Source organism: Ovis aries, chromosome 4, assembly GCF_016772045.2.
Source record: "Ovis aries strain OAR_USU_Benz2616 breed Rambouillet chromosome 4, ARS-UI_Ramb_v3.0, whole genome shotgun sequence".
NCBI classification, from domain to species: Eukaryota; Metazoa; Chordata; class Mammalia; order Artiodactyla; family Bovidae; genus Ovis; species Ovis aries.
The window spans coordinates 26,329,562-26,345,336 of NC_056057.1; the positions used below are offsets into that span (position 1 = coordinate 26,329,562).

Consider the following 15,775-nt stretch of genomic DNA (forward strand, 5'->3'; position numbering starts at 1 on the left):
GGAAGTTAAGTTACATGTGCACATGTGTTCTCTGCTTAGTCCTGCATTTCAAATCTCGGGTAACCACGAATGATGGAGTCTAAACCACTGAGTTTATAAATGAAGACATCAGAAATATCAGCTAAGATATAGAATTTTAATTGTTAGAGTAGAGATGGAGACTAAATTGGTTGCAAGATTACATTGATTGTACACATTATTTGAAAATAAGTTACATTATATGTATAGTAAATGTTCTTGTATGTGTAATTCTATTCATACTTGAATTATATAATTTACATATGAAAACATATAAAGGCACATATATTTTCATGGTAAAGAATAATCAGTTTATCATTTAGTAACATTTTTACACTACTTGAAGAAAAACAAGTGAATATTCTATTTTATTAGTTAACTATCAGCTAATTCCTTCTTAGTTCACTGCAAATAACCACTGACATTTTCTGCCTCTACTATTTATGCAACAATGAAATCAGTTATATTACTCTTCATATATTAAATTACTATAGAGAATACACATATACTTTGGTCTCTTAGAATGCATTAAAAAAAACTCTAGACTTTGATCTAAAATAAAAATAGGATATTTAATATTCTTTTGCAAAGGGGATACATAGATATCTAATATTGATGGTTATGTAAAAAGCAAAGACATTACTTTGCCAATAAAGGTCCGTCTAGTCAAAGCTATGGTTTTCCAGTGGTCATGTATGGATGTGAGAGTTGGACTGTAAAGAAAGCTCAGCGCTGCAGAATTGATGCCTTTGAAGTGTGGTGTTGGAGAAGACTCTTGAGAGTCCCTTGGACAGCAAGGAGATCCAACCAGTCCATCCTAAAGGAAATCAGTCCTGAATATTCATTGGAAGGACTGATGCTGAAGCTGAAACTCCAATACTTTGGCCACCTGATTCGAAGAACTGACTCACTGGAAAAGACCCTGATCCTGGGAAAGATTGAAGGCAGAAGGAGAAGGGGACGACAGAGGATGAGATGGTTGGATGGCATCACTGACTACATGGGTATGAGTTTGAGCAAGCTCTGGGAGTTGGTGATGGACAGGGAAGCCTGGTATGCTACAGTCCATGGCAAAGAGTTGGACACGACTGAGCAACTGAACTGCACTGTAACCTATTAATATCTAATTGATCAGTTGCTAAAAGTCTGCTTAAAATGAACTGAATAATAAGTAAAATCTGAAAGAAACTTTTCTTTCTCTGACTCATGAAACATTGGAATTAATTAGATATCAACATCATGAATGTTGTATATCTGTCTTATAAGATAGTGTACCTTTGTATCTAAGGTCAAGTTATTTAAATGCAGCCAAATCCTATGGATTAGGATAATTTTTGCCCATCTCAAACATTCACACCCTTCTGAATATTAATCTCAGCTGCTTAAGAGATTTTCATCAGTAACTAGAATTACTCCAACTGATGATGGAAATTTTGTCCATAAAAAATTAGGATTTAGGGGGACTGTTATTTGAAGGAATAGAAGACGTGGATATGATCCTCCAGAAGTTTCCTGTGAAGAATTAAGTTGGTGGTTGAACATTTGATAATTTTAGAGTGTATAGATTGCTCTTCAGCTAGTTAGCTGGAGGAATTCTTTATTATTCTGGAGACAGTTTTGTTCTTCTTAAAATTATTAAGTGGTAAATATCCACCTAATAAGAAAAACGTATTTAAAGTTTAAAATGTTATTAACATTTATTATAATTAGAGATAAAAAGAAGTAAATGGTTAATTGTAAGAGTTGCGCTGCTAAAAGTTCAAACAATAAGTGGATAGAGATGAATCCGTTTGCTTTGGGGACATGAAGATCAAGCATGACCTAAGCTTGCATGTTCTATGTGATAGAGGGGTCAGAAATAAGTAGATTACTTGGTGGAAGGAATGATAGATCAGAAAATAGAAACAACCAGTGCCGATGCCTTTTTCTTAGGTCTCCACTGTAACTGTCAGCTCAGGAAAGGCTTTCTTTGCTACCAGGGCAGGCAAACCACAACATTGTCATGCTCAGGTTTTGACTTTTATTGAAATATCATCTTACCTTCATAAGAATATTCAAGCACATTAAGAATCTAAATGATAATGTTACAGAATTCATATACCCACCCATTTAGTTTTGGTCAGTTAACCAGAAGATTTTCTTCATGACTTTTGACCTCTTAGAGGTAATATATTATAACTCGGATTGAATACGTTTCAATGCTTTCTTCATGTTTTCTATCACTGTAATAAAGTAAATATATATTGTCAGTAAATGAGAGTATAAAATTTTATAATTAACCATGAATCTAAAATCAACCTGTTTAACAACTATAAAGATATGGGGATTTATCTGCAATATTAAAAACTATTATATAAAAGTATACACATAAATTTAGGGATTAGACCTTTAAGAGCTGATTAATTACCTTTATGTTAAAGAATTTTATCAGAGGGATTTGAGGGGGTATCTGTTTTGTGAACTGATTATTTTGTATTAGTTTTGTTGGATATGACAAGCATAACTATCTTATTAAGCATAGCTAATAGTGACTGTTGTTAAGAATGAAAGTCCCAAATTAGACTGAGGAAGAGATTTAATTGTTAATCACTTTGAGGGAATCATATATGATCTTTGATAAGAGAATGGACTGGTTTTCTTAAAGTGTAATTTTAGTGTGTACTCTATCCTGTTTGATGGTCTTAACATTTAGTGATCACAAGGACTGTTAGAGATCCCTGTTGAGAAAAGAGATTCCAAGTTGTCCCAGAAATTCTGATGTCAACTGGAGCTAAGAGTTTACATTTTGACCACAACCACCACTGCCAACCCCAGGAACTATGATGGGTGGGAAGCACTGTTTGAGGGAAAGTGCTGATGGAGGGCATCACTCACCCTTCTAACAGTCAAGTGTTGCTAGCATCACTGTTTAAGATAATTTGAGAATACTTACATAGTGGTAAATCCTGAGGTTCATATGTATATAATCTGTTCGAGTATCTTCCAGTTATATCAGCTCTGACTGTTAAAGAAGGATCTGCCCACAGAAAATAAGTTACTTATGTATTTTTTTAAATTTCTGAAAATCATTCATGCCTCTAGCTCTGAAACAAACGTTAAGCATATTTACAAGCTAAATCAGTTTTCATACATGTTAATTCATGATGAATTAATCAGAATTTCCATTTTAGTGTGCTACAGCTCTCTATCAACATAGTTTAGAGAACTGTATTGAAAGTATTTTGGGGATTGATTTAATAGCATGAGTTAATTTAAAAATAAAACTTTAATATTTATAAGTTGCAAATATAGATATAATAAGTTTGATTGTTGAGCTAACAAGAGCCGTTGTTGACTGGGTTACTAATGACTCCCCTTTAAAAGGAATAGTACTTCAACTAGTATTAAAAGGAATAGTTTCAAATGAACTAACATTTGAAAGTAAATGAAAGCAAGAAGGCTACTGATTTTGTAAATCTGATGGAAAGAGATTACACAATTACCCACAAACATGATTCTAGGCACATACTGTCCATCAGGTGATAAATTCTTATCTGTGGTCTCATGCTAGCAAAAGAAGAAAAAAAAATGTTATTGGATTGGATTGTTTTTAACAGTTGATTTAAAAACACTTTATGTAAACAGATTTTCAGTAAATTGTATATTTTAGCCTCTTATAATTCTATATAACATTCTATGTCCACTAATATTGTATAGCTCTTTTAGCCTTTAAATAAAAACTAGAAGAGATTAAACTTTTCCATTGAATTGAAATATTAAAAAAAATTGTAGAGATCATGTACCATGAGATTCAGCATGATGAAATTATTCTGAGCCATTTCTTGTATTTCTGTATTTTGGGCAAATACTTTTTTTAGTGCTGTGGGGAAAGATAATGCCAGTTAGTTTCAAGGATCAAGATTACTTTAAAATAATGTAGCAAAATAAAGCTAGTATTTTGCGTTTGTTTGCTTCTATAACTTGGATGTTAATAGTTGATTGGCCCATTGCTACTCTGTCTCTCTTTGGAAAGCAATGAGGGACACAGTCTATCCAAGGTGGCGGGGAACATCAAGGGATAATCACATTGAAATCACCAGTTTTATAATGTCACTTAATTCATTGACTCATTGGTTAAAGCATCATCTTTTCAGCCAGTTTTCCCACCTTTCTCGGGGGCAGGGGATGCAGAGAGATGTAAAATCCTGAAGGACACATAATATAAATATATTCAGTAGATTGCTAACAATCATTGTAGTTAGTAAGCCCCTTAGTAAAATGGTGGTACTCTATCAATTGTCTTTTTTTTTTTTTTCAGTTTCGAGTGCCTTCTTAATTTGTAACTAGGTCACTTTCTTACTTCATATTGAAAATACAATATGATCTTAAAAGCGTAAATTACCTTGGCAGTATTGACAGTCTTCTAAGTGATGAATAACCATCAGAGGCTTGTTACTAAACAGAGAGAGTGTGAAATTGAGTTAAGTGATTCATTCAAGTCAAACTGTACAAGGAAATTAGATTTAAGGTTTTCATACTTTCTGTAAGACATTAACTAAAATTCTCAGGTTGACAAATCACAGCATTGTAATCTATAGTAGTGTTATTCATAAAATGACCCCAGAACTGAAGCATCAGCCTTACCAGAAATGTAGCTCATTAGAAACATAAATTTCTGACTCCCTCCGGGTCCGCCCAATCAGAATCTGGGAGTGAGGTCCAGGAATCATAGCTTAAGTTGACCAGATCATTCTTACATATACTGTAGTACAGTTAGAAAGAGTCGATTCTGTCTCCAAAGTTGAAAGGATATGAACAAGACGTTCATTTCCAGTGAACATGTGGTATAAAATTTTAGGAGAATAAAGTTTTTACTTATTTTCTTCTGTTTTTAGTTTGCAAAAAGGCTATTAATATTTGGTTATTTTTACCAACTTTCACTCTTGTCATAATTCTATAAGCAATCTCAATGACAGTTCCCTTCCTATATATTTTTCAGTGTCAGATTGATTTTAACTGTTGGAAAAAAAATTTTTATGGTAGTTAATTGACTGCTGTTTAGAATTAGAGAAAAGTTAGAATGTTGACTATAGTAAAGGATAAATGAATTATGATTTGGATACATAAGATATTTTTTAATGTTTAATTTTGAGAGGATGTTGGGTCCAAAAAGAGACATGTAAAAATATAAATCATAAATCTTTAAAAGAACAGAGGTAATTATATGAAATATGACCTCAAAGAAAATAACAAACTTTGAGTTGTTAATAATTTCATTTAATCCTCAAACTTAGAATTTACATTAATTTTAGGTAAAATAAATCCTACAACTTTTAAAACTTATAACATAGAAAGCTAACATTTACCAGCTTCACATTTCCTATTTTTTTTTTTTTCCTTTTTAACTTTGGCAATACTCAAGCCTAAAGAAATACAAAGTTGAGGCAAGAGTAGCACCGAGGGCAAAAAACTATGTGCTTTGTTTCTGCGTCCTTGGCATGCCTCATGCCTCACCGTGATATCAGCCCTTCCATACTGCAAGAAGTTAAAGAAATAAAATATTGCAGTGGTATATTCTAGTACCTTAATGCTTTCATCCTTGTAATTAATCTTTGTAATTTATTTCAGTGTAAAATGTGAGGTATGGATCCAAGTTTATTTTCCACATGACTCTCAAATTCTAACAGTAATTGTTTTACATACTGTGTCCCCTATTCCTGATTTAAAATGCTACTTTCCCACATACACAGTTTCTGTTGTCTCTGGTTTTACTTCTATTGTCTCCTTTCTGTTCAGTTCATTTACCAGTAACATATTGTTTTATTGTAGTTTGGTAAAATGTTACATATTGATTAAAGGCTAGTCCCCACTGGTTTCTTTTTCAGAATGTTCCTATTTCTGTCTATGTCCCCATTTCAATTTTAGAATTAATTTTTAAACAAAAATTGTACTAATATATTGTGATTGTCTTTAAAAAATTTGAAGTATAAAGAGAATGGACATTTTTACAATGTTGAGTCTTCCTATATAAGAACACAGAACTCTTGTCATAGCTTTGTAATTTTTTCAGTAGTACATTCAGTTCTTAATAGATTTCGTGCATTTTCTGTCATTTATCCTGAGATGTTTTGTCTTTTTTTCTGCTATTTAACCACTTTAATTTTCTATGTGTGTGTGCTAAGTCACTTTAGTCATGTCCGACTCTGTCAGCCGATGAACTGTAGCCCACCAGGCTCCTCTGTCCATGAGACTGTCCAGGCAAGAATACTGGAGTGGATTGCCATGCCCTCCTCCAAGGGATCTTCCTGACCCAGGGGTCATACCCATGTCTCTTACATCTCCTGAATTGGCAGGCAGGTTCTTTATCACTGGCACCACCTGGGAAGTCCTTTAATTTTATTTACATATATATATATATATATGCCACTGGTTTCTGGGCATTAGGCTACAGTCCATGGGGTCGCAAAGAGTCGGACACGACTGAGAGACTTCACAATTTAACTTAATTTCCATACTTCTAAATACTTAGAGTTGATTGTCAAGTTTCTCATGTACACAGTCAACGTCTGCAAATGAAGACACTTTCACACTCTTCTTAAGTTTTTTTCATCTAATTGCATTGACTGGTGTCTCGAGAACAATGTTAGTAATTGTGGTGATTAAAGAATCCCATCAGTGGGATACTTTAATTGATTTTCCCAGTAAGCGTGATACTGGGTTTTTAGTTTTTTTTTTTTTTATTTGTTTGTTTGTTTTTACTGGGATGGATATTTCTTTGTTAGGATAAATAAAAATAAATGGATATTGTTGGATAAAAGTTTAAAAAGCTCCAGTATGGATTTGGCATTATTGTAAATGCCTCTTCACCATTGATGTTGATAGGAGACACTTGGATGATTTGTGTCCTTATGAATATTAGATTATTTTAACAGATTTCTTAATCTTGAATCTTCTGGCATTCCCAAACTGAATTTCACTTTATCAGAGTGTGTTTTTTAAGTATTCTGCTGGCTCCTCTTTGCTAATATATTGTTTACTGTTTGCATTTCTCTTTGATAATAAGATTATTCTGTAAACTTTTCTGTGGTTTTTGGTAATGTTCGTCCAGTGTTGAGAGTGTGTTACTCAATTATTCGGAATCTTTCCTTTTTCTTTGAAGAGTTGAATTGAATGCTCTTTTGACAGTTGATAAACATTTGGGATGCTTTTAAAAATGTAAGTGTCTCAGCTCTATCCCCTCAAAGTCAGTAGATCTTCAAGGATAAAAATCATGTCACTCTTGGTCATTGAGTATAGAACAATGCCTGGCACATAGCAGTGGGTACTCAGTAAGTACTGGACTGGCTGACCATGAATGTGGATTTTAAACAAGGCTCTCTGAATTGTTCTGATAATCAGACAGCCTTGAGAAGCACTGCTGTAAACCAGGTTTCTTTCTAAGCTTGTATAATGCCCAGTGTGTAAAGGTGTTTTGTGTATGCAGCTTATATTCAAAAGTTTACTTGGTGGATGTTGTTTAAATAAGTCTTTAATAAGTCTAAACTAGACTTATTGCTGTACCATTCTGCAATATATACAAATATCCAATCATTATTTTGTATGTCTGACACTAATAAAATGTTAAGTCACTTATTCCTCAGTATAAAAGCTTGCCTGGGTTATTGAAGAATTAACACAAGGATATTTAGAACTCTTGTTTATAAAAAATTCTAATAGCAACTCTTAGTTTAAACAGCACTCAATATCAGAGCAAATTGTTACTGTGTCCTTTCAAAAGCTAACTTGCTAGTTTTTTGGCTCTCAATGATGAGGTATGTGTATCATCTGTCAAAGCTGAATGAGAGGTATTTTACCTTTTCTGAGTATGAAAGAGACCTTCCTCATAAGTCTGCACCCAAGTGATGTCATCTCCCCATCCTAAAACAGAAAAGGGAAATCTGTGTATCAACTCAGGACCCCTGAAGAGTTCTGAAATGCACATGTGAAATTTGATATAGAGGGCATGATTATAACTAGATAGGAAGAGGTTGTATCCTTTTAGATGGTAGTGCTGAGGTTTTGTAACTCTGTTTGACATCTCAACACCCATGGCCTTGAACCTAGTAAATATTCAGTAGATGCTATTATGGTTAGTGGTGATTGATAAGATATCTTTGGACCACAGGAGAACTCTGGCTTTCAGATTATACAGGAGAAGACTAGGTAATCTGCATGCTTTGTAAGTCCTGGTGCTAAGTTGCTTCAGTCATGTCCGACTCTTTGTGACCTGTGGACTGTAGCCTGCCATGCTTCTCTGTCCATGGGATTCTCCAGGCAAGAATACTGGAGTGGGTTGCCGTTTCCTCCTCCAGGGGATCTTCCTGACCCAGGGATGGAACCCAAGTCTCTTGCATCTCCTGCATTGCCAGGTGGGTTCTTTACCACTAGCGCCCCCTGGGAACCCCATGCACACTTTGTAAATCTATTAGGAATATATTGGACTATACTGTCTTGTGTCCTTGAAGCTTGAGTACTGAGAGATGTGGATGCCTTTAAAATCAGAATACATCATGAAAAAACAGAATTTCAAATTTTGCTTCTGAGTTTTAACAGGTAAAAACTTCTGCTGTGGAAATTTCATGGTTGAGAGATAAACCAATAAAACACAGTTATTTTGGAAGCATCCAAAAGAGTGGAGGAGAGGGAAACTGAATACAAGGAGTAGAGAGAGAACCTGCTGGTCCTTAAAGAGGTGATGGGAGGAGTTGGGGATGTATACTAGTGATTGGAGAATGACTGTCGAGGAGAATGCACAAAGTATTTCAAAGTATTTTCTGGAAATGTCTCAGTCTACAGATGGAAACGATTGAATTAATTTGAAAATAGAAATTTTTGCAGTCTAGTTTGTACTCAAGATTTTTTTGTATGCTTCAAGTGTGTCAGACTGGAGTTTCTCGGTTTTGATACCATGGCTTAGAAGATGGCCAGGACTTATGAAGCAGAATTATGAGGCAAGATAAATATGATTGTATGATTTTTGTCAGGTTTTAGCTTGTTTGTTAATAGGCTATCAAATATAATTAATAACAATATAATTCAACCATTGAAAGTAGATAACTTTTTGGGTATAATTACATAGTGTGCAACCATCACTGCAATAGAGAACATTTTTATCACCTGAAGAAAGAAACCCTTTACCACTCAGTTATCACCACCTAATCCTTTCATTTCCTCAACCCTAAGAAACACCAAACCCACTTTCTGTCTGTAGGCTAGCTTATTCCAGATGTTTGTCTGTGGAATCCTATAAGATGTGATGTATTTTACGGCTGGATGCTTTCATGCAGTACAGTGTTTTCAAGGCTCATCCACGTCATTGCGCGTATTAGGACTTCGTTCTTGGGCCATTCCGCTGTAAGACTCTACTGCATTTTGTTTATCCATTCATCATTTGATGAACATTTGGGTTGTTTCTGCTCTTTGGATTTTATGAATACTGCTGCTGTGAACACATGGGTGCAGAACTTTTGTGTGAACATATGTTTTCATCTTCCCTGGGTTTATCCCTAGAGGTGGAATTGCTGGATCAAATGGTAACTGTACATTTACCCTTCTGGGGGCACTACCAGACTTTTTCCAAAGTGACTGTGTTATTATACTCCCTTACCAGAAATATTGTTGGTTTGTTTTGCCTGATTTTAGAAGCTGGGCATTGGAAGACCAACTTATGTTAGCTTAGTACCCCCACCATAGCAGGAATCATTCCTGTCTGTAGTAATCCTAAAGGATTTTCTTTGCTTGAGTTTATGTAGTAACTTTATGCTATATTTAGCATTCTATAAAAGTTCCTTTGGAAACAGCCATTGAGACTAGGCTCCTACTTAATTTCCCTATTCCTTTGCAAATACCATTCAATGCCACAATGTCAGCAATGGGAAGAATTACTGGTCTCTGCCCTTGGTGAACTTAGTTCTGCAAACATTAAGGGAACATCTGCTATATGCCTTGCTCCACTTGGCACTGGGTGTACAAAGGTGGGGGAGTATAGTCCCTGCTCTCAAACAGTTTGTTCATAGCTTGGCAAAATAGTAATAATTGTATTATAATTGTTTTTATATACTTTACCTCATAATCACAATAGGTCAGAGGTGGTACAGAATTTAAACTGTCTTCAGGGTCTCTGTTCATTGTTGTTGCTGTTAAGTCACTCAATCGTGTCCAACTCTTTGCAACCCCATGGACAGCAGCATGCCAGGCTTCCCTGTCCTTCACCATCTCCTGGAGTTTGCTCAAATGCATGTCCATTGAGTCGATATTGCCATCCAACCATCTCATCCTCTGTTGTCCCCTTCTCTTCCTGCCTTCAGTCTTTCCCAGCATCAGGGTCTTTTCCAATGAGTCAGCTCTTCGCATCAGGTAGCCAAAGTATTAGAGCTTCAGCCTCAGCATCAGTCCTTCCCATAAATATTCAGGTCTGATTTCCCTTAGGATTGCCTGGTCTGATCTCCTTGCAGTTCAAGGGACTCTAGAGAAGTCTAACTCTTCTCTAACACCAGAGTTAGAAAGCATCATTTGGCACTCAGCCTTCTTTATGGTCCAACTCTCACATCCATACATGACTACTGGAAAAACCATAACTTTAACTTGTCAGCAAAGTGGTATCTCTGCTTTTTAATATCCTGTCTAGGTTTGTCATAGCTTTTCTTCCAAGGAGCAAGTGTCTTTTAATTTCATGGTGCAGTCACCATCCACGGTGATTTTGGAGCCCGGGAAAATAAAATCTGTCACTGTTTCCACTTTTTCCCCTTCTATTTGCCGTGAAGTGATGGGACTGGATGCCATGATTTTAGTTACCATAATTCCTAATTCAGTACTGGCTATGTTTACTTCTCATCTGAGATTTCATTCATCTTCAATATGTGTTTATTGAGTACTTACTGTATGCTAGGTGCTGGTTGCAGAGCAGTTCTTTTGATTCCAAAGAAAATTAAGGTTTTGGGGTTCACTTTTATATTGAACAATTTCTTACCTTTTTCCAATTAATATTCCCTCTTCTCCCTAACAATGTCTCTGTCTAACTGGTGCTGCTCCCCACTCCAAGCAGCTCCGTATGCTACTCGGTGTTACACATGGAATTTAATTCAGCCCTCGAAGGTCTTTAAGGGCAGTGACTAGTTTGGACTTTGGCAATTTAAGGTAATGAGTTCATTGTTTTATGACTATTGTATGTGTATAAATGGAGATAACATGATAAATTACACTTAGGAAAATATTTCCCTCTTTTATTTATTTTATAAAAGCTCACTGATATTTTTAGACTTTCTGTGATTTTAAACTAAAGTAGAATTAATTATTTTGGATGAATATTGGTGAGCAGTTGGCGGGCATCCAGTACATTTATTAAGGGATAAATTAACTTGGAAGGAAAGTCAATATTTTCAAATTTGAAATTATGCTATAGTTTATCTCTATTTGTTTATTACTTAGTTCACATTGCCATTCCAACTAGTGGTCAAGTTTTTTTTGGCATGTGCTACTAATTTAGAATTAGCTATGTGCAGATGAATAATTTTCTTTACACTTCTGGTAGCTGGAAATGTGGGAATCAATTTTGATATCTTATTTATATATCTTTACAGGTGAAGATATAATTGTTTCTTAGGCCGAAGTAAAGCAGTTGGTACAAAACAGATGTTTTCTAAACAGTGTAGTGTTGTCTAAAAATACTATAGCAGTTTCCCAGAGTCAGCATAGCAAACACTTGGTTAACCAGAATTCTTGGAGGATGGAGATAAAATAATTTTTGAGGGATCCCAGTATAAAATCATTCCAAATTATTTTCTTGCCTGAATAAATACTGGACAGAGCACTGGAACAGATTCTATGGAAATCCTGATTACATTTAGGATATCAATATGACATATCAATCAATAGAATTTTCCAGAATTTTCTAGGACTCTGGTTACCAAAGTTATAGGCAATGAAACCAGTTTCCCACTATTTCTATAGAAGATGCAGCATTTTTTTTTTTCCATTTGATTTGGCTCTCTCTTTAAAATTAACTGATAATTTCTGGAGTTCTTTTTCCCCTGTTTTCAAGTAATGCACAACAAAAAATTCCAGTTAATTGAGTTGGTTTTATAACTAGACTGTGGGCAAGAGATGAAGAATTTTAAAACAATCCAAATGACTGAGTTTAGAAAATAAAATGAAATTCCAGTACCTCTTGAAAGTGTCTGAGGAGGTCTCTTTTCCTTTTTGATAGCAATGGCAAGGTTGGAAGAAACTGTGGTGAATAAGAGGCAGAGGACCAGAGCTGAGTGTGACATCATGTCTTCTCAAGAATCCTTCAGAACTGGATGGTAAAAAATATCAGAATCTAGTAGGTTACCTCAGGCTGTCATCAAGACATTTTTTAAGAGTTAGACCAAACTTAGGCTGACAGGTTGCTTTGCTTGTGTGAGTTGACATGGTACAACCATCTAGAACTTTCACATTTTATTTTTAAATTATTGTAAAAATGCAGTCAATTCAATAAAAGTCCACTTGATGAAAAGCCACAGTGTTTGGGCTTCCTGTGGGTGGTACAATGACGTTGACACCCAAATAGTCACCCAAAGCCTATTTCTGACAGCTTTTGAGTGCTTACAGTGCTGCTTTAAATCTCAGATAAAATCATGTTGATTAAAGGGCTTGCCCCTGCTGAATGCAGTGGGAAGGTGACAAGTGTCATGCATTAATAATCTTTGCCTTTTGATTAAAACACCATTTTAACTTTATACCAAGACAGTAAGATGAGGCATGAAAAATTAGTGCTTAAAATGGAAATGGGAGGAAAAATGGAATATGGAGGTTCTTGTTTTTCAGTTCCTTGATAGTCCTTTATCTTTATCCTCCCATCGTTTACTCAGCCTTTTGCCCTTCAGTGTGCAACTCTGCCCTGTTTAAAAATCAGGCCTCCCATTTCAGTATCTTTCTCTTGCCAGTGGTGCATCCCTTCGGTTCTCTCCTGGATTGAAAATGGTTGCTTTGGTTCTATTTAAATTATTTTCTTTCCTAATCTGGAAAGGATTCACTTGTAAATTTCTTTGTATTGAGAAACCCTGTTAAACAATAATCATGGTGCTGATAAGTATCACAGTTTAAGTTCTTATAACTTGGTAATACTGTAAAACATTTCAGAATGCCATCTTTTACCTTATGGATGTCATCGTGTACTGTAAAGGTTGGAACAAAGGAAGGGTAGATTTCAGGAGGGGATAAAGATGGTTGAGTCTGAACACAGAGTCCAATGTGGGGAGGGCAGGCTTTGTTGGGGTGAAAGTGGCTGTAGAAATGGAAGCAACCATCTAAGGCAGGGTCTTAACTTGGGTCCAGGGAGCTTCTAGGTGATCTGTGATTGAGCCCCTGAAGTCTCAAAGTCTCTGAATTTGACTGTAAAATTTTATGAGCCTTTATTCTCTTTTCTGGGGAAGAAAGCCCCCAGTTGCCTTAAGATTCTTCCAGGTATCTTTAGAAGCAAGGAGTTAAGAAGCAGTTAATCTGGAGGAAGCATGAGAAAAAATTCTTTATGATATAGACAGAAATAAGTAGGTAGAATCTCTAGCAAAAAAGTTACAACTTCACCTTTTTCTTAGTTTAAAGCTGCCAAATTTAAATAGGAACTGATTTTTTTTTTCAGATTTCAAGTTATTAGGTATAATTGTCAGAGTGTTCTACTTAAAAAAATGAAAGTATTTGTTTTCTGTTTGACACTGATAAATTGTAAAAGAGGTATTAAATATATCCTATAATGAAGACAGTCAATTTATATATTACTGTTTCGGATGAGTAGTCATTTCCCTGGTGAATAGAACATGATGACTTACAATCCTCTAGTATCAGATGCCTGGGTTAATCTAATTGGGGGACACAGATGAACATGATGTGGTCATGTGCTGGGAGCAGCTCACACTGCACTCGGAGGCCAATAACCACATGTCTACAGTTAGGTGTTATAAACACTGGCAGCATTTTCTGACAGTACTTTACTTTTCAAAAGTAATTTAACGTATGTCATTTACTTAAATATTTAAAAATTCTCTGTAAAAGAAAAGAGGGAGTGAAATTTTACATTCTTTTCACAGGATATTAAAATTAGTTCCCTATGCTAAACAGTAGAACCTTGTTGTTTATCCATCCTATATATAAGTTTGCATCTGCTAAGCCCAAACTTTCACTCCATCCCTCCGTTCTCTTTCCTGGGGAAGAGAGCCCCTTAGAGAATATTTAAAATAAAAATGTGTATATATATGTATATATTCTTTATATTCCTTACGTATATGTCCTTTATGACTGGATCACTTTGCTGTACAGCAGAAATTTGCATACTATAAGTCAGCTATACTTCAATATGAAAATTAAAAAAAGAAAACAGAGGAACAATTGTTACTTGCAGCATAATTTTTAAAGGGTCACTTTTGATCAATGTTAATTTATTATAGTAACATTAATACAAGTAGAGAATAAAAGCATCGTTCCAAATTTTTGTGACGAGACAAAAACTGAGGAGCCTACGCTCGCCTGACGAAAGTATGAAGCCAACAAAGAAAATCTCATTTATTAAAAGAAGAAAAATTTCGCTGAACTTCCCTCTGACTTACTGAAGGCCTCAGTTTTACACAGTGAAAAGGTGATCCTTTAAATACAACTGAGCTTGACCACTGATTAAATAATCTGGAAATTTTGCTTGCTTACCTGAAATAGTCAGTGCTCTTGCTGGAAGTGTATTCTGGATGTTTCTGGTTAAAAATGGGTGTGGATTTATAGACACACACACACCTGAACTAGAGCCCCACCTGCCTTGAAACAAGAGCACAGTCCACCTGCAAACTTACAAAAATGGGCTTGTCTGAAAAATCTGTGCTGTTCTCCAGTTCTTAGCCTCTCACACTAAGAAAGAAAGAGTCTTCTTTCTCTAAATTGAGATCGAGTGTCCTGATAGAATGAGGCCAAATACCACCTTTGTACTTTTTTTTTTTCATCCACCTTTTACTTCCCAGGGTAATTTAATGTTTGGCTAGAGTTCAACACCAGGAAAAGGTGGGGGAGGGGGGTGGTGGGAGGGGAGGAACTGGTCTGAATGTCGGAACTGTGTGCGCACTATTGTTCTCGATGAAAGGTCAGTGAGGCTTGAGATTAGATATAAAACAGAGGAATTCCTAAGGTTTACTCTCTTTACAGAACTAGAATTAATAGCTGAAGAGAGCAGATCCCCCCTTCTTTTCTGAGAAAGAGGAAAAGAGAAATATGCTGTTTTAAAATTTAACATTTTAAGAATTTGACTCTGTATAAAATCCCTTACCTTACCATGACCCCCCCCCCAAAAAAAAAAGGAAAGCGGGTAATTAGATACTATATTTATCTAATAGTTTAAAATTTTTTCTTATAATTAATCTATGATTACAGAAAAGCATTTTTAAAGTATGGAGTTGCGTCAAAAAGAAAGTAAGCTTCTCTTGCCCGTCCCCAGTACTGCCTGTCTTTCTGTTCACCCCCTCCCCAACAGACACACATCTACCTGACCCCGCCACGTTCTACTTCTTGGACTTAATTGTTGTTAAAGTGATCTAGGGCAGAGTCTTCAAACCTGGCCCACCTGTTTTTGTGCAGACCAAGAGCTAAGAGTGGTTTTTACATTTTAAAATGTTTTTGGGTGAAAAATAAAAAGAATCATAATTTGTGACATGTGAAAATTGTATGAAATTCAAATGTCAGTGTCTATAAATAGAAATGACTGGATGAAGCACAACCATGTCCA

At 35.5% G+C, this 15,775-nt stretch overlaps 1 protein-coding gene across 2 annotated transcripts; it reads right to left on the bottom strand.

Moving 5' to 3' along the window:
- Nucleotides 1-2,015: 2,015 nt before the first annotated feature.
- Nucleotides 2,016-14,758, bottom strand: AGR3 (anterior gradient 3, protein disulphide isomerase family member). 2 transcript variants are annotated; one of them, XM_004007774.6, is made up of 8 exons: nucleotides 14,713-14,758; nucleotides 12,200-12,331; nucleotides 7,851-7,914; nucleotides 4,400-4,452; nucleotides 3,801-3,877; nucleotides 3,501-3,564; nucleotides 2,951-3,034; nucleotides 2,016-2,240 (listed from the first exon to the last, which is right to left on the bottom strand). In XM_004007774.6, the coding sequence occupies exons 2-8, from the start codon at nucleotides 12,306-12,308 to the stop codon at nucleotides 2,191-2,193; spliced, it is 501 nt and encodes a 166-aa protein (XP_004007823.1). In that variant the 5' UTR covers nucleotides 12,309-12,331; nucleotides 14,713-14,758; the 3' UTR covers nucleotides 2,016-2,190. The 2 variants fall into 2 exon arrangements, with proteins under 2 accessions (XP_004007823.1, XP_060270517.1); XM_060414534.1 differs by having other exon boundaries at nucleotides 2,016-3,564.
- Nucleotides 14,759-15,775: the final 1,017 nt, after the last annotated feature.

What these genes read in the sequence shown, in the direction of transcription:
- AGR3 (XM_060414534.1), bottom strand. Translation starts at nt 12,308, where the DNA reads ATGATGTCACACTCAGCTCTGGTCCTCTGCCTCTTATTCACCACAGTT. An exon ending in TCCTCAGACACTTTCAAGAG is followed by an intron (nt 7,915 to 12,199) that starts GTACTGGAATTT and finishes TTTCTGTTTTAG; the next exon opens with GATGGGGAGATGACATCACT. An exon ending in TCATCATGCTGAATCTCATG is followed by an intron (nt 3,565 to 3,800) that starts GTACATGATCTC and finishes TTCTTTTGCTAG; the next exon opens with CATGAGACCACAGATAAGAA.